This window comes from Staurois parvus, unplaced genomic scaffold (genome assembly GCF_062004578.1).
Source record: "Staurois parvus isolate SC_StPar_1 unplaced genomic scaffold, SC_StPar_1.0 ptg000877l, whole genome shotgun sequence".
NCBI lineage: Eukaryota > Metazoa > Chordata > Amphibia > Anura > Ranidae > Staurois > Staurois parvus.
Genome location: NW_028318673.1, coordinates 182,827 through 200,367, shown reverse-complemented (window position 1 = coordinate 200,367; position 17,541 = coordinate 182,827). Strand labels below are relative to the sequence as shown.

General features: G+C 45.4%; 1 protein-coding gene across 1 annotated transcript in view; it reads left to right on the top strand.

Moving 5' to 3' along the window:
* The first annotated feature begins 4,983 nt into the window (after positions 1 to 4,983).
* LOC149443071 (uncharacterized) overlaps positions 4,984 to 17,541 on the top strand; it is a 145,822-nt gene continuing 133,264 nt past the window's right edge. The window contains 3 exon segments of the mRNA XM_089655915.1: positions 4,984 to 5,020; positions 12,287 to 12,384; positions 12,464 to 12,670. Of these exon segments, the coding sequence (XP_089512041.1) occupies positions 4,984 to 5,020; positions 12,287 to 12,384; positions 12,464 to 12,670 (342 nt within the window).

Here is a 17,541-nt window from a genome sequence, read left to right as displayed (position 1 = left end):
AGAGTATATAGTGCAGGGGTCAGGAGTATGTAATGTACAACATAGAGTATATAGTGCAGGGGTCAGGACTATGTAATGTACAACATAGAGTATATAGTGCAGGGGTCAGGAGTATGTAATGTACAACACAGAGTATATAGTGCAGGGGTCAGGAGTATGTAATGTACAACACAGAGTATATAGTGCAGGGGTCAGGAGTATGTAATATACAATATAAATTATACAGTGTAAGGGTGAGGACTCAATATTTTGGTATTCAGTAATCAGTGGAAGCCTAAATGTTTACAGTAGACAAGTTGCAGAGATCCCACACCGCTGCCTCCCATCTCCTGAGACTGCACTCAGTGACTTGGGTCTGAGACACTACAGACATATCCCTCCACCAGGCACAGCCAGCAGACAACAGAGCAAGGAACCCTGGGAGAAATGTTCTGTCAGAGATCTTACTAGACCCGGGCATGGAGAAGGAGGCTCAAATCACATATCCAGGTGTCTAGGTCTAGTAACATTTATGGTGAAAATGAACATTTTACTGCCAGCTGAACCCCAGAATCTCCATAATTCCAGTCTAGAGACATAAATTGTGTCTGCAGCACAGAGAAGGAAGATTATCCGAGAGAAATCCAGGAATACAGGACGGGGAACACAGCTCAGGAAAGTGACCAGGGGATTACAGGCTGATATCACCCAGTCCCCGCCCTACTCTGGACCAATCAGTGAGCAGTATGGGTGGAGGAATGGATTTAGTGTTCATGACCCACCTGTGCTGATCTCTGTAGGAGTGTCCTCCTCTATAAATGTCCCCGTTATTCCATCCTCCTCCATAGACTGCTGATCATCCCTCACATACGCCTCTTCTTCTTCTGCTTTCACCTCAAATTCTATATCGATTGGATCTCCACTCTAAATCAAGGAAATGAGAGAAAATATCATCTGTAAAATGTAAGATTTATGATTGTGACATCACACACAAAATCCACACATTGTCTCCCTTCACAGAAGCAGATCACATGTGATATGTCGGTACATTTCCCCTAAATACCGCATGCCATCCTGAAACTGTCCATTTCCTATCCCGTGTTGCGGTATTGACCACAAACACTGAACACGCTCAGTAAATACCGCATGAACAGGCGTTACATTCACAGAAGGAAATAAAGAATGAAATGCATGCGGTCATTAATTAGTGGTGGAGACATGCGGCATTCAGGAAATGTGTACTGCTTGGTAAAGAGTGGGCGGCCGCTGGCATCCTTAACAACCAGTAAACAACATGGTCGTTAGGGAGCGAGCGGCCACCATGTCCTAACCAACCGATAAATAAAAAAAATTACCGGCAACAAAATATTAAGAAAATGTTGTAGGGTCCCCCCCTGGGGTCTGGTATGGATTTTGAGGTGGACCCCTTGCCAAAATGAAAGAAACACATACCAGACCCCTATCTGAGCATGCAGTCCAGCAGGTCAGGAAAGGGGGGGATGAGCAAGCGACCCACCATCCTGAAACATACCAAGCCATGTGCCCTTAACATGGAGTGGATGCTCTGGGGCAGGGGGGCTTTTCTCCCTCAGAGCACCTTGTCCATGTTGATGGAGATCAGGGACTCTTCCCCACAACCCAGGCTAGTGGCTGTGGGGGTTTGCAGGCAGAGGACTTACAAAATTTAGCAAGGGAGCCCTCAGATCCCTCACCCCATGTGAATGAGTATGGGGTACATGGTACCCCTAATTATTCACCCCAAAAAAGTATTCTGTTATATAGACAGCAGGCAGTTTATGACAAGTCCTTTATTAAAAAAGCAAGACTAAAGCAAAATGTCCCCCCGGTGTAGATCCATCATCAATCACGATGCTCGCTGTCACCGCTGACTCGGAAAGAAAAGCTCCGCTCCAAATGAAGACTCCCCTCTGTCTGACAGCTCTGCTGCCTCCTGCCACTAAATATACTAAGGGACGGTGCCACTCGGTGACGTCACTGACCGGGGCATGTTGTATTGGTGACGTCACTGACCGGGGCATGTTGTATTGGTGATGTCACTGACCGGGGCATGTTGTATTGGTGACGTCACTGACCGGGGCATGTTGTATGGGTGATGTCACTGACCGGGGCATGTTGTATGGGTGATGTCACTGACTGGGGCATGTTGTATTGGTGACGTCACTGACCGGGGCATGTTGTATTGGTGACATCACTGACCAGGGCATGTTGTATTGGTGACGTCACAAGAAGGCAATGACAGCGAGTATCGTGATTGGATCATCGATGGATCTACATCAGGGGGATATTGTTCTTTATTTTTGTTTTTTCAAAAATTACTTCCAGTGTTTTCTTAAACTACTTTTTTTTGGTGAATGAATAGGGGTACTATGTACTCTATACTCATTCACATTGTGGGGGGCCGGGATCTGGGGGCCTCCTTGTTAAAGGTGACTTCTAGATTCCAATAAGGCCCCCACAACCACTGCCCAGGGTTGTGGGGAAGGACCCTTGTCCCCATCGCCATGGGGACAAGGTGCTTTTGGGAGGATAGAGCGTCCCTGCCCTGAAGCACCCACCTCATGTTGAGGGTATGTGGCCTGGTATGGTTCAGGAGGAAGGTGGGCACTCACTAAGGGTCTGGTATTGATTTTGGAGGGGAAACCACGCCTTTATTTTTATTATTTTGGCATCGGGGTTCCCCTCAAAATCCATACCAGACCTGTCACAGCTGTCAGCGGGGAACTTGGCGGCCGTCCGCTCCTTGTTTACTGGTTGTTGGGGACACTGGCGGCTGCCCTCTCCTTAACAACAAGCTATTTACAAGTGTTGCTATGGACACCAGTGGTAAATTCCCCGCAGGCTTCACTGCTAAAAAACAGAATGCAGCATCTTACTACATACTGGGATACGGGAAGATACCGCTTTGTGATTGGAGCCCATAGTCTCTACAAGTCCATGTTCTAGATTCTCCATCCCACCAACCTTGTAATGGTGAGGGATAATGTGACCTTCCTGTGTGGAATCCCGGGAATACAGAGGACGGGGACATCTCTCTCGTGGGTTCCTGGTATTAGGTGGCTCCATCATATCCTTTTGTCCTTCTGAAAACTCCTCCATCACTCCATACTCCTCATCCTCCTCTTTATACTCTTCTTTAACATCAATATTATCATCCCCGAGGATTCCACTCTGAAAGATATAATAAAACATTCATTGTAACAAACATGCTGTGTATAAATCACAACTACCAATAATTGTCATCATCTACCTGATGATGGTGAGGGATGGTGTGACCTTCCTGTGTGGAATCCCGGGAATACAGAGGACGGGGACATCTCTCTGGTGGGTTCCCATGACTGGATCCATCTGTAGGAAACACACACACTGACTGAATCCATTGTTTCTATGTGTTTATCAGATGATGGGGGATCTAGGTGGATCCTCCGTACTGCTCTCTCCTTTACAATAAAGTCTCCTCTTACCCGGTGATGTGAGGGGCGGCTGATTGTCCATCATGACGTCCTTGTAGAGGTCCTTGTGTCCTTCTAAATACTCCCACTCCTCCATGGAGAAATAGACAGTGACACCCTGACACCTTATAGGAACCTGACACACACAATGATACAGTCACCATCCAGACACATCCCTTGTCTGTTACTGGAGAATGTCCCAGAATTCCCGGCACCGCTCACCTCTCCTGTCAGCTGATGGACCATCATGGTGGTCAGTTCCAGAATCTTCTGCTCTTTCTCCCTCTCAGGTATCAGAGAATGAGATGGAGGCACCATGGTGAGGCTCCGGGTTCTGCTCCATCCTCCTGAGATTGGCTCCCCACTAGACTTCTTCTTTACAACATAATCCTACAGATCAGGAGACAAATAAAACATCAACCACCTGACATCATCTAAATGTGTGCAAAAATAAAATGGTCTATTGACCAGAATAGACAAGAGTGATGTCATGTGACCTCCCAGAATCCTCCTCACCTCTCCGGTCAGGTCTGTGTTTTATTAATAGAGATGAGAGTGATGTCATGTGACCTCCCAGAATCCTCCTCACCTCTCCGGTCAGGTCTGTGTTTTATTAATAGAGATGAGAGTGATGTCATGTGACCTCCCAGAATCCTCCTCACCTCTCCGGTCAGGTCTGTGTTTTTTTTAATACAGATCAAAGTGATGTCATGTGACCTCCCAGAATCCTCCTCATCTCTCCTGTCAGGTCTGTGTTTTAATAATAGAGATAAGAGTGATGTCATGTGACCTCCCAGAATCCTCCTCACCCCTCCGGTCAGCAGGTAGATGGTCTCCAGGGTGAGGTTTAGTATCTTCTCAGTCATGTGACTCCGGTCCTCCTCCATCCTCATTGGTGCCATCATGTGATCTATACAGGTCTCCTTGTAGACGGATAACTTTGGGAAATGAAAGTAAGAATGATTTGGATGGTATTGGTCACACAATAATAGGATGTGGATGTGAGGGGGGAATAGGAGGGTTGCTGGACATTGAAGAACTACTCCCCCCATGGGAAGACATTTTGTTTGGACTGTTTAGTGTTTACTACAATTTTGAGGTCCGGGGCCCCTTTTCTCTGTTGGGTTTGTTTGGTCTCTGAACTGGTTTTGATGAGTTTTAGATCTGCAGACAAGGAATGATAAATCTGATCCTTCCTATGACTAGTTTGCTCTGAGGCAGTGCTGTGAGGTCAATGTCGGCTCATCATGCAGGGATGGTCACTTTACATCACCCGACGCCCGGGATATGTAGTTCTGGGGGCCGGGCAAGTATTGTTTTTAATCTTTATCCCTGCTGAGGGCAAGCCACAGGGCTCTCCTTTCAGGTGCCAGCCTCTGCCACCCCATGTGTGTGAACCTCTCCTGTACCTACTATGCTTCCCCGGCTCTGCTTGCCCATCTGTGGGCCCGGGTCAGCGGGTGTCGGAGGGTAGAGGGGATGGAGGAGAGCGGACACATTCACTCCCTTCTTGTCCTGACCCAGAAATGACGTTATGACAGATTTCCTGACCATCGAGGCTGGCAAAGAATGTAATGCGGTTCGATGTGCTCTACATTACATCCAATGGAGTACAGGGGAGACATTGGGGGTCTTTTAGACCCTGGATGTCTCAATAAAGAGAACCTGTCATCAAAAGTCATCTCATAGAGGACTTTGTCCCCTTAAGTAAATTTTTTTTTTTAATTGTAAAGAATTAAAGTTACACCCAAGTACATAACTCCTCCCTTTAAAAAATGTTAAGGCCCCCCCACCCCCACATATATGCACACCCAAATGTAAGAGCACACGCTGAAGCGCCTACACGTGATAACATTGATTGTGATACACGTTACATATCGCCGGTCACACCAGAATGAGAGGATAATTCTAGGAGCAGACCTCCTCCGTACTCTATACTGATGACCTAGAAGGGGCTATAAATGTGTCCCCTATAGATAATACCGGGGACTAAAGGTTGTCACCATTTCAGCACACACAACTTAAGGTTTGACATGTTGGATATCTATTTACTCGCTGCAACCTCGGCTTTTATATTTTTACACATAAATGGGTCATTTATTGCTTTTTTGTGCCCTGAAATTAACTTAAGTGTATTTTTTATTGAAATTTGGCATTTCCTAGACTTTGTGATAATATTTTGTGACATAAAAAATTGGAACTGCCACTATTTTATTCTGTAAAGTGTCTACTTTTAGAAAATCGATATTTTTGGGGGTTTTGTGTCATCTTCAGGATAAAATGATTTTTTTTATGTGCAAAAAATGCAAAAACGTCTCTGGGAGTGAAAGGGAGAAAGGATAAGCCGGACACTCCCCTTTCCTGAGGAGCAGCCAATCGGTTCTCATTACACTGCAAGGTCTCTCCCCTCCCTGCTAGTCCCCGGGTGCGGTGCTGGAGACAGGCGGGGGAGGGGAGGAGGAGATAAACAGCACAATGTTACACATATTACACATTTAAGTTGCTATAAAGCCCCTTTCATTTTTTAAAGCCCCGGATATTCCTAAAAGAGCCTCAGATTTATATACATTTGTTGTAAATAGGAAATAACATCTTATTACCTCCTCTGCTGCCACTTCCACCAACGTCTCCTCTATACTTCTTCCCGCCTCACCTCTCATCTGGAACTTCCTGTCTGTACCTGACATCACTTCCTGTCTGTGCCTGACATCATTTCCTGTCTGTCCCTGACATCACTTCCTGTCTGTATTCCATAGAGACTTCCTGTGTGAGTATAGGTGAGATCAGCACCTTGTGGAGTTCAGAGGAACTGCAGCCCCGAGATCCATCCCATAATCCCCCTTCCTGTATAATATGTACCTTACAGGGATACTACGGGAGATGAAACATTACTGAATAAAGGAAGAAGAAATAAATGTAACTCTTATGTAACCAACTGTTCAACAAACATCTCTTATTACATATAGAAAAGTCTTACAAACACAGAACACAAAATACAAATGTATAGCTAATGAGAGCGATCCCGCCAAACCTGATCCTTCTGGGGGGGACAATGCAAAAATATATATCAATCCACTCATAATGACATCATCTTCTGGGAGTGTCTGCACATCCATCCATTTCATACACATTTCATTGTCCTGCAGCCTATTAGCACCCATTTCCCTCTCTATGTCTCAGCAGATCCCCTGCAGCCTATTAGCTCCCATTTCCCTCTCTATGTCTTAGCAGATCTCCTGCAGCCTATTAGCACCCATTTCCCTCTCTATGTCTCAGCGAATCTCCTGCAGCCTATTAGCACCCATTTCCCTCTCTATATCTCAGCAGATCTCCTGCAGCCTATTAGCTCCCATTTCCATCTCTATGTCTCAGCGGATCTCCTGCAGCCTATTAGCACCCATTTCCCTCTCTATATCTCAGCAGATCTCCTGCAGCCTATTAGCTCCCATTTCCATCTCTATGTCTCAGCGGATCTCCTGCAGCCTATTAGCTCCCATTTCCATCTCTATGTCTCAGCGGATCTCCTGCAGCCTATTAGCACCCATTTCCCTCTCTATGTCTCAGCAGATCTCCTACAGCCTATTAGCACCCATTTCCCTCTCTATGTCACACATTACAACAAGCAGTCACAAAGGTAAATGTAAAATAAAAGCAGAGAGGGAGAGAAGGCTGATAAAGCAGCTCATCGATGAGAGGTACATAAGAACATACAATGTCAATACAAAACAGTGACATGGCCATCAATCACAAATGATCGGAGCAGACAGATCGGTGTCATAGGTGTCCCGTGGGTCCTGAACTGCCTCCAGCGCAGGGACAGTAGCAGGGTGTAAAGCAGGTAGGTACTCCAACTTTCTCATTTCTGCTCTGACTTTCATCAGTGCCGGTAACATGGGGGACATAGAAGACAGCCAATGCATGGGAATGGTTCTCCTGGCTGCCCTCATGTAGGTGGAAAGTTTCCGTTCATATTTAGAGAGACCCTAAAAAGGTAGACCCAACAGAAAGTAAATGGGCTCAAAAGGGACAGGAGCCCGCAGAAGTCACCACAATGGGTTAAGGACCTCCCCCAAAAGGGCGCAATGGACCGGCAATCCCAAAAAATGTGGAAAAGAGTGTCAGTTTCCGTCCCACAACACCAGCAAACAGAAGAAACATTCAGGTTACTATCATGGAGAACCTCAGGGGTCCGATACCAAAACATGGGGGTCTTAGAAGGATTTTCTGTACACATTACACACACAGAAGATTTAGAAGAGGCCTCCCAAATCCTACTCCATTGATCCAACCCAATATCACATTGAAGGAAACGGGACCATTTACACATATAAAGGGGAGAACCAATAGAAAAAGGGCGACATCTACAAGCAATGTATACGTAGCGGAAATGATGTCCCGGTGGTGTGGGCCTTGGATGCAGATATGATCTAAAGGGGTAGGTTGTTCAAGAGTCAGAGAAGAGGCTTTGGAGGCAAAAATGTGTTGTATCTGTAGATAAAATACTGATGGGGTGGAATACGAGCAGCTTTTTGAATGTCGGGAGAATTTAAGGTTGTGAATTACGGGATTGACCAAATGTCACAATTGGAATAGATAAGCCTCAGCCCAAGGATGGACTCGACCAATGGCCAGACCATCTGGGAGACTTGGATTAAAAATGATGTTGGTCAAGGGGGAACACTTAGAGCCTAGGATGAATCTAACCCTACACCTCCTCCATATAGACAACATAAACTGCATGGGTCCTAATATGAGAGGAGAGGTAGTGCGGGCTGTGACAAAATAAGTCCCCCTCATTCCCTCTTTACACCAAGTCATGGCCAGACGTGCACGCCTAGGTTAGCAAGTCGCTGTGGGCGTGTGCATGTGGGTGGGATCCGTGACAACCTCTGATGACTCCTCTGTCATCCAATAAAGCTGATGGAACTCTGATGTCTTCCTTGTCCTACGATGAAGCTGATGGACCTCTGATGTCTCCCCTGTCCTCTGATGAAGTTGATGGACCTCTGATGACTCCCCTGTCCTCCAATAAAGCTGATGGAACTCTGATGTCTCCCTAGTCCTACGATGAAGCTGATGGACCTCTGATGTCTCCCCTGTCCTCTGATGAAGCTGATAGACCTCTGATTTCTCCTCTGTCCTCTGATAAAGCTAATGGAACTCTGATGTCTCCCCTGTCTCTAATGAAGCTGATGGACCTCTGATGTCTGCCTATCCTCTGATGAAGCTGATGGAACTCTGATGTCTCCCTAGTCCTACGATGAAGCTGATGGACCTCTGACTTCTCCTCTGTCCTCTGATAAAGCTAATGGAACTCTGATGTCTCCCCTGTCTCTAATGAAGCTGATGGACCTCTGATGTCTCCTCTGTCCTCTGATGAAGCTAATGGACCTCTGATGTCTCCCATCTCCAATGAGGCTAATGGACCTCTGATGTATGCCTATCCTCTGATGAAGCTGATGGACCTCTGATGACTCCCTTGTTCTACAATGAAACTGATGGACATTTTGATGTCTCCCCATTCTCAGATGAAGCTGATGGACCTCTGATGTCTCTCCTGTCATATGATGGACCTCTGACGTCTCCCCATCCTCTGATATCCACCAGTCAATGTTCACTGAAGGAAGGGGGATCCAGGAGTGAACATTCACTGAAAGAAGGGGAGATCCAGGAGCGAATGCTCACTCCAGGAGGGAGAAATCCAGGAGTGAATGTTCACCATGGGAAGTGGAAATCCAGGAGTAAATGTTCAATGAAGGAAGTGGGATTCCAGGAGAGAATGTTCACTAATCTCCCACCCCTCTAACTGGCATCACCCCGTGTCAATCCTAGGTGTGCTAATGGGCCCATGGCAGGGGTGTGTGGGGGGACTTACCTTTACCAGGGAGTGTGGGGAAAACCCCCATTGCTGGGCTATGCAGGGGGACCTACCATTACTTATGTGTATGGAGGAATCCACCATAACCTGGGTGTGTGCGGGAGGGCTCACCATTACCAGGGTGTGTGCACGGGGGGGCACCATTGCTGGGGTGTGTGGGGGAACCCACCATTACAATGGAGTCCGGGGGAGCCAACCATTACTGGGGTATATGGGGACCCACCATTTGTCAATAAGATAACACCGTGTTATCATTAGTTCATTTTGAAGTGGAGTTCCCCTTCATCTTCATTCTTCTCCTAATGCTGGATGAGGGTCTGGTATGGATATTAAAGGGGAACCCCACACTTATTTAGTTTTGAAGCAGAGTTTTCCTTTATATTGTTAGACCTCACAGTTGAGCTGAACTTTTACTGCCCCCTATATCTGCAGAGGCAGTGGGCAGTGTCTACACATATCCCAGTAGTGATGGTTGTCTTCGCAGTCACAGCAGGAATTATCCCCAAGATGTCACTTTTGATGGGTGTAGCTCAGGGGTGGGCAAACTTTTTGACTTGAGGGCCGCAATGGGTTCATATATTGGACCCGGGGGCCGGACCAAGAGTAGATGAATGATGTGTATGTGTCATCCATAGTAAGTATAGTAATATTCCCCCATAGTAAGCATAGTAATTAATCCCCCATATAGTAATTCATCCCCCATATAGCAATTCATCCCCCATATAGTAATTCATCCCCCATATAGTAATTCATCCCCCATAGTAATTCATCCCCCACATAGTAATTCATCCTCCATATAGTAATTCATCCCCCATATAGTAAGTCCTCCATATAGTAATTCATTCCCCATATAGTAAGTCCTCCATATAGTAATTCATTCCCCATATAGTAAGTCCCCCATATAGTAATTCATTCCCCATATAGTAAGTCCTCCATATAGTAATTCATTCCCCATATAGTAAGTCCTCCATATAGTAATTCATTCCCCATATAGTAAGTCCCCCATATAGTAATTCATTCCCCATATAGTAAGTCCCCCATATAGTAATTCATTCCCCATATAGTAAGTCCTCCATATAGTAATTCATTCCCCATATAGTAAGTCCTCCATATAGTAATTCATTCCCCATATAGTAATTCATTCCCCATATAGTAAGTCCTCCATATAGTAATTCATTCCCCATATAGTAAGTCCCCCATATAGTAAGTCCTCCATATAGTAATTCATCCCCCATATAGTAAGTCCCCCCTGTGTCAATTCACTTACCTTTGCTCCGCGCGTTCCTCTCGTATTCCCGCGCCGTTCTGGTCTTCAGGGAGGACTGTGAGAGAAGAGTTTGTCACGCTGCCCCGCCTACATCCTGGCTGCCCCGCCTACATCCTGGCTGCCCCGCCTACATCCTGACAGCTGCAGAGTCCTGACGCCCGAGAGGAGGGAGGGAGGGGGCGGCCATCCGAGAGGGGGGGCGGCCATCCGAGAGGAGAGGAGGGGAGGGGAGAGGAGGAGAGGAGGCCGCCCGCCCGCCCGAGAGGAGGGAGGGGAGCGGGCGCCCGGCACACAGGAGAGCCGCATCTAATTTTGTAAAGAGCCGCGGCTTGCCGACCACTGGCCTTGCGGGAGCCTAGCTCCGCGGGCCGGATTAAAAGGTCCGCCGGGCCGTATACGGCCCGCGGGCCGTAGTTTGCCCATTGCTGGTGTAGCTCCTGCTGAATGTGACCCATTGAAGTGAATGAGGCTGTTCTTTGACCCCAACAAGTGCACTCAATGCATGTGACTCACAAACTGCACCAAAAACACAAGGCAAGTGCATTTTTGATGTGGTTTGCCATGTTTTCCATTGATTTCAATGGGAAGGTGCATTTTTTGTGTGGCTTTTTTTTTACCACACCAAACCTGCACTAAAAATGTGACAAGCAGAACCCAGATGAACCCCTTCAGGGGCAGAACATTCCCCCACTTCTGGGGCCGGAACATTCTCCTCATTGTGGAGAAGTGTCACCTTCTCACCTCATCAGTCTATACTAATGGATTATACCACTTTTATAAGTGGCGGGGAATGGAGAATCCTATGACATCACACTGACCTCACAGCTCCTCCTCCCAATGTCCCTCCATCCAGAGTCAGAGAATCCTATGACATCACACTGACCTCACAGCTCCTCCTCCCAATGTCCCTCCATCCAGAGTCAGAGAATCCTATGACATCACACTGACCTCACAGCTCCTCCTCCCGATGTCCTTCCATTTGGCTCCTTTCTTTTTATTCTATGGTCTTAGGATGTGGGGGACCCTTGGCATCCTCATAAGAAAAACAGAACTGTAGATCCTGTGTTGTATGTAATGACGTCAGAATTCCTTATACCCTGCGTAGTGTGGGGGTCCTGTGGGGGGAAATGATACCTCAGCCTGAAGTGGGGCTTTAATAAAATGGAGACCTGAATGGAGAGGTGAGGAGGATTCTGGGAATATCATTTGATGTGACTCTTTGTGTTCAGATGTAGAGTTTTCCTCCTGTGAAGTCTGGAGATCATATGACATCACATTGCCTCCACCTCCCTCCCTGATAGAAGAGAGAAAGAAGAAGAAGATTCTAGAAGTCACCAGAGAGATCACTGAGCTGCTGACAGGAGAGGTGAGCGGTGCCGGGAATTCTGGGACATTCTCCAGTAACAGACAAGGGATGTGTCTGGATGGTGACTGTATCATTGTGTGTGTCAGGTTCCTATAAGGTGTCAGGGTGTCACTGTCTATTTCTCCATGGAGGAGTGGGAGTATTTAGAAGGACACAAGGATCTCTACAAGGACGTCATGATGGACAATCAGCCGCCCCTCACATCACCGGGTAAGAGGAGACTTTATTGTAAAGGAGAGAGCAGTACGGAGGATCCACCTAGATCCCCCATCATCTGATAAACACATAGAAACAATGGATTCAGTCAGTGTGTGTGTTTCCTACAGATGGATCCAGTCATGGGAACCCACCAGAGAGATGTCCCCGTCCTCTGTATTCCCGGGATTCCACACAGGAAGGTCACACCATCCCTCACCATCATCAGGTAGATGATGACAATTATTGGTAGTTGTGATTTATACACAGCATGTTTGTTACAATGAATGTTTTATTATATCTTTCAGAGTGGAATCCTCGGGGATGATAATATTGATGTTAAAGAAGAGTATAAAGAGGAGGATGAGGAGTATGGAGTGATGGAGGAGTTTTCAGAAGGACACAAGGATATGATGGAGACACCTAATACCAGGAACCCACCAGAGAGATGTCCCCGTCCTCTGTATTCCCGGGATTCCACACAGGAAGGTCACACCATCCCTCACTATTACAAGGTTGGTGGGATGGAGCATTCAGAACATGGACTCATAGAAGTGATTTTTTTATGTGATGCCACAATATTGGAGTTCATGTTTTACAGATGAACTCTTCTAAAATTATTTTGTTTTAGGTTGAAGATCTGATTGATATAGAATTTGAGGTGAAAGCAGAAGAAGAAGAGGCGTATGTGAGGGATGATCAGCAGTCTATGGAGGAGGATGGAATAATGGGGACATTTATAGAGGAGGACACTCCTACAGAGATCAGCACAGGTGGGTCATGAACACTAAATCCATTCCTCCACCCATACTGCTCACTGATTGGTCCAGAGTAGGGCGGGGACTGGGTGATATCAGCCTGTAATCCCCTGGTCACTTTCCTGAGCTGTGTTCCCCGTCCTGTATTCCTGGATTTCTCTCGGATAATCTTCCTTCTCTGTGCTGCAGACACAATTTATGTATCTAGACTGGATTTATGGAGGTTCTGGGGTTCAGCTGGCAGCAAAATGTTCATTTTCACCATAATTGTTACTAGACCTAGGCACCTGGACATGTGCTTTTGATCTTATTCCTCATGGTGGTGACATAGCAATTTTCCCAGTATTTGTCACCTGTGCCGGGTGGAGGGATATGTCTGTAGTGTCTCAGACCCAAGTCACTGAGTGCAGTCTCAGGAGATGGGAGGCAGCGGTGTGGGACCTACATAGTTACATAGTTAGTCTGGCTGAAAAAAGACATTCCATCTAGTTGTACCATTAAAAATAAAAGTTATAATCCGACACCCACAGCTGATCCACCAGAAGGCAAAATCCCAGCAAAGCACAATCCAATCTGCTCCTGCAGGGGAAAAAATCCCTTCCTGACCCCCCGAGAGGCAATCGGATATTCCATGGATCAACTTTCCCTATAAATGTTATATCCAGTTATATTCTGTGTATCCAAGAAAGAATCCAGGACTTTCCTACAGCAATCCCCCCCTTATGTATTATACATGGAGATCATATCCCCCCTTATGTGTTATACATGGAGATCATATCCCCCCCTTATGTATTATACATGGAGATCATATCCCCCCCCCCTCATGTATTATACATGGAGATCATATCCCCCCTTATGTATTATACATGGAGATCATATCCCCCCCTCATGTATTATACATGGAGATCATATCCCCCCTTATGTATTATACATGGAGATCATATCCCCCCTTATGTATTATACATGGAGATCATATCCCCCCTTATGTATTATACATGGAGATCATATCCCCCTTATGTATTATACATGGAGATCATATCCCCCCTTATGTATTATACATGGAGATCATATCCCCCCTTATGTATTATACATGGAGATCATATCCCCCCTTATGTATTATACATGGAGATCATATCCCCCCTTATGTATTATACATGGAGATCATATCCCCCCTTATGTATTATACATGGAGATCATATCCCCCCCTTATGTATTATACATATAGATCATATCCCCCTTATGTATTATACATGGAGATCATATCCCCCCTTATGTATTATACATGGTGATCATATCCCCCCTTATGTATTATACATGGAGATCATATCCCCCCTTATGTATTATACATGGAGATCATATCCCCCTTATGTATTATACATGGAGATCATATCCCCCCTTATGTATTATACATGGAGATCATATCCCCCCTTATGTATTATACATGGAGATCATATCCCCCTTATGTATTATACATGGTGATCATATCCCCCCTTATGTATTATACATGGAGATCATATCCCCCCTTATGTATTATACATGGAGATCATATCCCCCTTATGTATTATACATGGAGATCATATCCCCCTTATGTATTATACATGGAGATCATATCCCCCCTTATGTATTATACATGGAGATCATATCCCCCTTATGTATTATACATGGAGATCATATCCCCCCTTATGTATTATACATGGAGATCATATCCCCCCTTATGTATTATACATGGAGATCATATCCCCCCCTTATGTATTATACATGGAGATCATATCCCCCTTATGTATTATACATGGAGATCATATCACCCCCTTATGTATTATACATGGAGATCATATCCCCCCCTTATGTATTATACATGGAGATCATATCCCCCTTTATGTATTATACATGGAGATCATATCCCCCCTTATGTATTATACATGGAGATCATATCCCCCTTATGTATTATACATGGAGATCATATCCCCCCCTTATGTATTATACATGGAGATCATATCCCCCCTTATGTATTATACATGGAGATCATATCCCCCTTATGTATTATACATGGAGATCATATCCCCCCCTTATGTATTATACATGGAGATCATATCCCCCCTTATGTATTATACATGGAGATCATATCCCCCCTTATGTATTATACATGGAGATCATATCCCCCCTTATATATTATACATGGAGATCATATCCCCCTTATGTATTATACATGGAGATCATATCCCCCTTATGTATTATACATGGAGATCATATCCCCCCTTATGTATTATACATGGAGATCATATCCCCCCCCTTATATATTATACATGGAGATCATATCCCCCCTTAATCTCCTCTTCTCAGTAGAGAATACATTCAGTTCCTCTAATCTCTCCTCATAGCTGATCTCCTCCATGCCTCGTATCAGTTTGGTTGCCCTTCTCTGTACTTTCTCCAGTTCCCCAATGTTCTTTTTGTGAATTGATGACATCTCTCTCTCTGGAGTCTATAACTCTCCTTATACAAGAGAGGATTTTGCTCGCTTTAGAACCCGCGGCTTTGCATTGCTGCCATTATTAAGCTGGTAATCTACCATAACCCCCAGATCCTTCTCCACCATTGACCCCTCCAGATCCTTCTCCGCAATTGCCCCCCAGATCCTTCTCCACCATTGACCCCCCCAGATCCTTCTCTACCATTGACCCCCCCAGATCCTTCTCTACCATTGACCCCCCCAAATCTTCCTCCACTATTGACCCTCCAAATCCTTCTACACCATTAACCCCCCAGATCCTTCTCCACCATTGACCACCCCAGATGCTTCACCACCATTGACCTCCCCAGATCCTTCTCCACTATTGCCCCCCAGATACTTCTCCACCATTGACCCCCCAGATCCTTTTCTACCATTGACCCCCCCCCAGATCCTTCTCCACCATTGACTCCCCAGTTGTACCCCCTAGTATGTATGATGCATGCATATTCTTAGCCCCCCCAAGTGCAGAGCCTTACATTTATCACCATTAGCCCTCATTGGCCCCATAGTCCCCCAATTACACAGAGCATTGAGGTCGGCTTGTAAGTTGGAGACATCCTGTAAGGACGTTATTCCCCGGCACAGCTTGGTGTCATCTGCAAAGACTGGAATGGGATTTATAATCTCACACCCCATATTGTTTATATATATATTAATAAGTAAGGGTCCCAACACTGATCCCTGGGGTACCCCACTAATAACACTGAACCCTGGGGTACCCCACTAATAACACTGAACCTTGGGGTACCCCACTAATAACACTGAACCTTGGGGAACCCCACTAATAACACTGAACCTTGGGGTACCCACTAATACCACTGAACCTTGGGGTACCCCACTAATAACACTGAACCTTGGGGTACCCCACTAATAACACTGACCCTTGGGGTACCCCACTAATAACACTGAACATTGGGGTACCCCACTAATAACACTGAACCTTGGGGAACCCCACTAATACCTCTGAACTTTGGGGAACCCCACTAATAACACTGAACCTTGGGGAACCCCACTAATACCTCTGAACCTTGGGGAACCCCACTAATACCTCTGAACCTTGGGGAACCCCACTAATAACACTGAACCTTTGGGTACCCCACTAATAACACTGAACCTTTGGGTACCCCACTAATAACACTGAACTTTTGGGTATCCCACTAATAAAACTGAACCTTGGGGTACCCCACTAACCCCTTCCATACTGGGCACTTTTACCCCTCTGAACAATTATATCATAAGGGCATGCTCTATTAATAAATTATATAAATATATCTATCACCATATATAAAGTGACCAAAAAATAAATAAAATATCCAAAAACCACATGGTGTGTAAAATAAATATAGTGTCCAAAAACAATATATAAATATATCTATTAGTGTCCAAAATAATCTTCAGTGACTTCATAACACTGAGAAATCCACCACCAAAAACGATGGAATGATCTCACCAGAGCTATTTGCTGGTCAAATTATAAACCAGCAACAGCGCTTGTGCTCTGGGAGCGATGAATAATGATGTCCAATTAGTAGATGTAGTAATACTCAATCACTTTCCAAGTAATCAATAATAGTAAGCAGCCTGAGGAATACTATATCCCCATCATAGGAAATACTCTGCAGCCAAAGGATCTCATGGGAAATGTCTCCACTCCATTTCATACCTCCATATATACATGCAGCACACTCAGGAACAAAGAAGAGAACATAATGGTGCCGTACGTTTTTACCATTTATCTGGAGGGGCTTTGGAGGGGCTCTGAAATAGATCTTCATGTATTTTCACATTGTATTAATGAGAATTGTTCTGGTTTAAAGTTTACAGTTACGAAGGATTTTGAACGGGTTCATTTCCTGGATTTAAACTTCTATAAATATGAGGGACAGATTTATACTAAATCTTTTGTTAAAGATAAAAACAGCTCCATTCCAGTTTCTAGTGGACATCATCCTAAATGGTTAAAAGAAACTGTAGTTTAACCATTAGCCGCCCTGCCAATGGCCGTTTGGCTGCTTCAGAAGTGTATCTCCACTCCGGGTGCACGCCATTTGGCGTCTTCCCGCACATGCGCAGTTTGCGCTAATGCAGAGCGGCACAGCAGTGCGATCTGTCACCG